This window comes from Protomyctophum parallelum (assembly GCF_964188405.1).
Source record: "Protomyctophum parallelum genome assembly, chromosome: 1".
NCBI lineage: Eukaryota > Metazoa > Chordata > Actinopteri > Myctophiformes > Myctophidae > Protomyctophum > Protomyctophum parallelum.
In genome coordinates this window covers 26,112,640-26,120,012 of record NC_139697.1, presented here as the reverse complement: position 1 = coordinate 26,120,012, position 7,373 = coordinate 26,112,640, and the positions used below count along the sequence as shown (strand labels likewise).

Genomic DNA, 7,373 nt, shown 5'->3' with positions numbered 1-7,373 from the left:
GTGTCTACACTCTACAGAACTACAGTATCACCTCTGCAGTGATATCAGACACTCTGTGTGTGCCCACGCTCATTGGTGCAGCGTGTGCGTGCGTGCGTGCGTGCGTGCGTGCCTACATAAATGTGCAAGTAGAAAGGCTACAACTGGAGCACAGTGTTTGTTAGTGTTCATTGTTAAGCTTGACTCTGTTCACAGGTTGTGTCACTCTATTACGCTCTACCAACGGAACAGAAGAGTGACTGTGAGAAGTTTAACCTCTCAGTGAAGCTCATCCCAGGTGAATTGTGTCTGTCTTACCAGCCATTCTGTATGACTGTTTGATTGCATTGTTATCTTTTTCTGACTGATAAACACAAGTTGTTGTTTTTTCTCCATGATTCAAAGTTTTATTGCTTTTTTCAGTTTAAGCACTAAACACGAGTTTCTGTCCATCAGAGAAAGTTGGTGGTGGTGTGAATGAACTGGATGTATACATGCTGAAAATTGAGGTTATGTAAGTAAAGCGGAAGGCATTTCTGTCTTGACATTCTACACATTTTGTTTTCCTTCATGCCTCGATCTCCAGGGTTTTACATTAAAGTTATTAATCAATTCAGCCATTCGATGACGTTTTCCATTTCACCCTATAAGAGAAGATCAGTGCTTCTTCAAATCTACACTCATTATGCAGCCTGGTACATCTCTAATGCTAGAGGTGTGACAATAAGCGTGCATATTTCATTTTTTATTTTTTATTATTGTGCTAAGCTCAGGGGAGTGCAAATGTATCCTCATAAACCGCCCCTCCCCCTTGCCATATTCTTTATTCTTTCCTCACTCTTTCCTGTTCATTCTTCACCTGTACCTTCAAATGCTATGTCTATACAACAATATAGACATCTTTATTTATTATCGCAATTTGTTTCCCTTAATTTCTTTCTAAAAAGTGTTAAAAATGTCTTAAACTTTGTAAAGGGCTGTATACATTTCTATGAAACTGTCAAGTGTGGGTTAAAAGTTCTTAAACTTTGGCTGTATAAATTGTTAAAAAAAAAAAAAAAAAAAACCCGGAGGCAATAGTGTCCCTTTTATCAGCCTTTCCATTGTTCTTTCACCTATTCTATCCATTGTCCCCACAGGTATAACAGCACGGATAAAGATGCAACGATGACAATTTTAGATATCCGCCTGCCAACTGGTTATGTTGCGGACAACAAAGATCTTGACAATGTAAGAGCCTATACACAATTAGTGGAGCATGGTTCCAAGAGAGAGCCAACTAACCCCAATGTGTGTAACAGCGTACTACAGGTTTATACTTCTAGTAGAAACCATTGTCGACTGAAGCTATGACGAATGTTTTTTGTCGACTACCTTTTTTCAGAGACAAAAACTAAATGAAAACGAAGCTGTGATGACTAAAACTAAGACTAAAATATATTGCCAATTTATTCAACAAATAATAGACTAAAATGTTCGGGAGGGACTAGTGGAGAAGAGATCTATAGTAGAACTAAAAGACAAGTCATTTTGGTAGGGCTTGGACTTACAAGTTTGTAAAACAAGTAAAACAAGTGTAAAATCAGGCCCTTCAAGGTCTACCAAACATACATTTTTGTCGACAAAATCAACTGTATATTTAGTCGACTAAAACTAGACTAAAGCTAAAACAGATGACTTAAACTAAATGACATTTTATTCAAAAGACTATGATGACTAAACCAAATAAAACATTGCAGTCAAGATCAACACAGGTAGAAACCTGTAGAGTTGACATGTGTGACAGCATGAGTTTGTACTATTAGTATAATGAACCTGTTGTACAATGGGCCACACAAATGTATATGCATGTACGCACATAATGTTGTAACATTACCATAGAATGCAATTGAGACCTTTAGGAATTATGTAGATTACCGGTATATATAGATTGTCTTTAATGTGTGTGTGTGTGTGTGTGTGTGTGTGTGTGTGTGTGTGTGTGTGTGTGTGTAGTTGTCCACTGGGGTCGCACGCCCCATTTCAAAGTATGAATTTGACAAAGCTCTGTCTGAACAAGGATCCATCATCATCTATCTCGAGAAGGTACAGTATGCTTTCACTCTCCGTATTTGGGTCTCACACACACACACACACACACACACACACACACACACACACACACCCTCACACACACACACACACACACACACACACACACACACACACACACACACACACACACACACACACACACACACACACACACACACACACACACACACACACACACTTTTGTTTTTTGTCTTTATCAGGTTTCTCATGAACGGCCAGAAGAGATCGCGTTTAGAATAGAACAGAAATTTAAAGTCGCCATCTTGCAACCTGCGGCTGTGTCTGTTTATGAGTACTATAATGGTAAGCATGCAAGCTCTCTCTCTCTCTCTCTCCCTCTCTCTCCCTCTCCCCAAGACCAGTTCATATTTGAGTTGAAGGAATATATATTTTTAGCAGTTTTTTTCAAGTTCAAATTTCATTTTCAGCCACTATAAATCAATAACAAATCATCAGACCAGAATGGCACATTATATTGATAGCTCACCCTCTGTGTCTCCTCGCAGAGAAACCATGTGTAAAATTCTACCGCCCAGAGAGGACACATGGAGAGTTGGTAAAGCTGTGTCGAGGGGATGTATGTGTATGTGCTGAAGGTAAGTGACAACAAGTGTGACCGGGGTGCATACTTAGTTTAGACTAGTCATTGGTTAGACATGGGTTAAGGTTAGGTTTAGGTGTGCTGCCCCGTGGGAGGTTAGGTTTAGGGTGAGGGTTTGAGATAGGTTGTAGTTGTAGTAGCCTACTAATGACTGGTCTAACCAATGACTAGTCTACACCAAAAACTGTCTAAACTAAGTACTGCACCCGTGTGACCGCGTTAGATTGTCATACTAGAGGCAGTGTTGTTTTTGGCAGCAGATTTTGTTTTAGTTATAGTCTTTTGAATAGTTTTCATTTAGTTTTAGTCACATTTTAGTCACCTGGAATGTTTTAGTGTCTAGTTTTGGTCGACTAAATATCATTAGATTTTAGTCGACTAAAACTACAGTTGATTTAGTTGACTAAAATGGATTTTGGCGGGCCTTGATGTCGTCGTAATGGCAGATTTTACACTTGCTGAAAATAGCCGATCTACCAGCTTGTAGATCTGCTATTTTCAGCATGCAACCAAGTGTAAAATGACTTGATACTGGATCCCTTGTCCACTAGTCCCTTCCTATACCTAGTCTAGTTTTTATTTGTTGACGAAATTGTCAGCATATTTAGTCTTAGTTTTAGTCATCATAGCTTAGTTTTCATTTCGTTTTTTCATTTCGTTTTTCTCCGCGGAAAAAGGTAGTCGACGAACATTTTTCGTCTTAGTTTTAGTCGACGAAATCAACACTGACTAGATTTTTTTTACACATTGTGTTAAAGGTATATTCAGTGATTTCACTCAAAAAACCTTAGGTTTCGTTTTTGGCTGTGGGACCCAGCCTTTCGTCCAATCAGGATAGAGAGTCAAAAACGAAACCTAAGGTTTTTTGACCCCCAGGGGTTAACTGGGGACAGGGAGGAACTCTTTATATGGCCAGCACACTCTATAGTAGGGAGGATTATCACAACAAAACAAAAAAATAAGTGATATTTGAATTAAGTGAAATCACTGAATATACCTTTAAGTGCAGTGTTGCTCTTATATCATCATACATCACATTTATTCCGTGCTCAGCCAATCAAATCATCACAAATGTCATTCCGGCAAATTGCTTTTTCGTCTTCACTTTTTTGCCCTCACTTTTATCTTCAATATGCACTTTGCTCAGCCAATCAAATCATCACTATGGGGTGATCAGCCAATCATCCACTCATCCACACATTACCTGCATTAAAGTGCATTTACTCTTTTATGCAAACTGTGTATTTCCAGAGAACTGCAGTATGCAGAAGAAGGACAAAATTAGCAATGATGCGCGGAAGACAATGGCCTGCAAGATTGAAGAGAACAACAGAGTAGATTATGGTAAGCGACAAGCGTGCATTCCTGTATTAGTAACTAACTAACTGTGTACGTGTATGCACACCCCCGTGTGTGTTTTTGTGTTGAATATACAGTATATGAAGATAGCATTTTATACAGACTTATAGCATGTTATGTAGACAGCACTAGAATTGCATTGTATGTAGTCATAGCACTTTATAGTATAGTATGTATAGTATATATGTATACGGTAGTTATATGTATAGTTTCATTATATAGAGATTCCACTGTTACATTCTTAGCTTATGCATGTTTCATGAATAGGCCTACTACTTTTTATGTATGTGATGTATTGCCATGCTTTTTTGTTCTTGCCTAATGTAGGTCGCTCTGGATTAAGAGCGTCTGCTAAATGCCTAAATTGTAAATTCTAAATTGTATGAAACCTGTCTCTCTTGTAGTGTACAAAGTGAGAGTGGAAGATGTAAAAGCAAAGCCATCAGTGCACATTTACCAGATGCGCATAGTGGACGTTCTCAAGGAAGGTAGATTCATTCCTCTCTTTTAAATCTTCATCATTGAACCGTGTCTTTCCTGTCACAAACTCACCGTATGTCATTGTCTCTATCTAATATATCGTCGCTGTCGCTGTCGGGCGGATCGAAACAAGCCAACTCCAAAATGTTCATTTTTCAGGAAATGAAATGAACCTCATTTCGGTGTTCATTGTTGTCTTAAATGCACTATTGTACATACACAGATATGTATTCTTTGTCCAAATGCTGAAAATAAACTGAACAGAACATCGATGCACATGTTCAAAGAAGAAACATGATATGATGTGTTTTGTTTCATTGTAGTGTATTGTTTTAACTTGATGTGGTGGTACGTTTCTTTTCATTTGGATTTGACATGACAGAAAGAGTGAGGGTGAGGCTGATGGAAGCACCTTCATGGCATTTATTTTCTGTTTATGTTACAGGAACTGACGCGGGAGTACGGCAGCAGGAGCGTGCATTTATAAGTTTTCCCCATTGCACGTCTTTGGGACTGGACAAAGATAAGACCTTCCTCATCATGGGCATGGCAGAAGACATGCACTTCGATGCTGACAAGAAAGAGTGAGTTTGCTCTATTGTATGTGCTGTCACAAATGATATGTAATTATTGATTTGCACAATTACACTGATGTGTATTTGAATGCCCTGGACTATCGGAAACATGAACAAGCTAGCCAAAGTAAAGCTTGAGAAATGCTAATACTCCACCAACACCTGGGCTGAAAGCTCCAACAATTCCCCAAACCAAATCAAGGACACTGGCACTTACAGCAGTTTTCCTTTTACTTGTTTACTGCCTGTGAAATGATCAATTATCAATAAATAAATAAATCAATACATCAATACATCAATACATCAATAGATTGATGACCTGTTGATGACAAATAATTTGCTGACCAAAATAATAATGGTGAATATTCTCCACCAACCTTTAATGTTGTTTTGTTAAATAATTTACTAGTCAATAGAATCAGAAAACAGCTTTAAGGGTGGGGTCACAACAAACTGCAACAAATTGCAACAAACATTCCCAACATTGAAAAGCATTTTTGGCAGAATCCGACCTCATAGGCAGAATCGAAGGTTGGCGTGACTGATTGCACCCTAAGTGGGTTAAATTCATTTTTGGGCAATTAAGCTCCAAAGAAAAGGGAGGATCAGGGTCAGAGAGAAGGAAGAACAAAAACAACAAAAATACAACAAAAATCTCCATGACATCTATAAACAGTATAACACACAATGTAAGTCAGTGTTAACCCATTTTGGGCGGGAACCCCTTTTGGTGTTTTAAGGTTGCCGTGCTACGAGCTTGCAGATCTGCTTTTCTTTTTTTATCGTGAAAATGTAGTGCAAATCTTTGAATATATATTCTTTCAGAGTGAACGTTTTTAACAAAAATCTTTGCTTCTGGGGGGTCCCTGGAACAACATATTTTCAGATGGCGGCCAATTACATATTGGGGGTCCTTGACATGAAAATGTTTGAGAATGACTGACAAACATAGTTTTTCAGAAAATTGTCAGGATTTTTTAATAGAAGGCATTATTTTGTAGAATCGTTCCCAGGTCTAAATGGGTTCCAGACACGGAGTAAAAATAACACTTTACTTTGTACTGTAGACATGATCTTAGCTGCCTTCTCTCAGCATTTCACAGTTATAACTTGGATGTTATAACTTGGATGTATGTTTTTCATATCTTTTGTACTTGGCCTTATAGGTATGAATACGTGCTCGGTGAGAGGACATGGATAGAGTATTGGCCCACTCGACCTGAATGCCAGAGCGAAGAATACAGACATGTCTGTTTGGGTTTGGAGGCCCTGGACGACCAGTTAAACATATTTGGATGTCATAATTAGTGTGATTGAACGTTGTCTTGTATGACCTCAGTCTTCTTTCAGCAAAAACACCCCTGTCATTATTGTCCTCCTGCCATGATATGCAGGATCATACAACAAATACAGTATTATTTTTAAATGTGTTGTTCGGAAATTGGAAATAGATTAAAAGAAGCCCTACTCAGTAGAACTCAGAGCAACACACAACTCTGTGTTTTGTTAGTAATTCTAGAGCACACTGGCATTAAAAGCAAGTTCCCAGTCCTGCCATAACCTCGCCTCACCAGGCTTTCCACCTCGGAGGAAAGCCTGGTCTCTGTTCCAAAAGTGCCTTGTTCTTGGGTTGGTGGCTATACTGTATATACTGTACTTTCTTACCGGCTGTCACTAATAAAATGTTAACCAAATACCTGTCCATTCCATTCCATTGGAACATCATATCCCAGTGTCTTTTTAATTTTCTTGTGTATCATTAAAAATGATCGGGCGCTCTTATCATCGTACATCATCATGATGTAAAATAGACACTATGCCTATTTGCTAATTAAGTGAATTTAGATGGGGTGCCAAAATCGGTGTTTTAGACTTTGGCTTTTTTCAATTCATTTCCCCCTTTTTAATGTTTAATGTTTGTGGCAACATGCACAAACATTATATGCCATTGACAATGAAGGGCATATGTAGACGAGCAAATCGGCTTATTTGCCATTGAAAATGAAAGGAGAAATTAGGTTATGTGCCTCAAATATGACTTAAATTTGTGGCAACACAAACATTAAATGCCATTGACAATGAAGGGAAACCTTACGTCATACGTAGACAAGCAAATCAGCTAACCAATCACATAAATTCAGTTGTTCATGAGATGATGTATGATGATGATGTATAATGATAAGTGCTCCCCTCACTTCACACGGGTGTGATTTTCTTTTAAACTCGGGCCGATTGACTGATAAGACTGATAAGACCAAAGAACAGTTGTTGTGTAATTGACCAGT

At 38.4% G+C, this 7,373-nt stretch overlaps 1 protein-coding gene across 1 annotated transcript in view; it reads left to right on the top strand.

The window, feature by feature from the left end:
* Positions 1-6,554, top strand: part of LOC310864311 (complement C3-like) — a gene marked incomplete at its 5' end in the record, with an annotated part of 39,684 nt that extends 33,130 nt beyond the window's left edge. The window contains 10 exons of the mRNA XM_083772954.1: positions 196-277; positions 436-493; positions 1,119-1,209; positions 1,975-2,064; positions 2,274-2,376; positions 2,580-2,669; positions 3,926-4,018; positions 4,438-4,521; positions 4,959-5,097; positions 6,255-6,554. Coding sequence (XP_083629080.1) covers positions 196-277; positions 436-493; positions 1,119-1,209; positions 1,975-2,064; positions 2,274-2,376; positions 2,580-2,669; positions 3,926-4,018; positions 4,438-4,521; positions 4,959-5,097; positions 6,255-6,396 — 972 coding nt within the window. The 3' untranslated portion in view covers positions 6,397-6,554. The remainder of the gene's footprint in view (positions 1-195; positions 278-435; positions 494-1,118; positions 1,210-1,974; positions 2,065-2,273; positions 2,377-2,579; positions 2,670-3,925; positions 4,019-4,437; positions 4,522-4,958; positions 5,098-6,254) is intronic.
* Between the last annotated feature and the right edge of the window lie 819 nt (positions 6,555-7,373).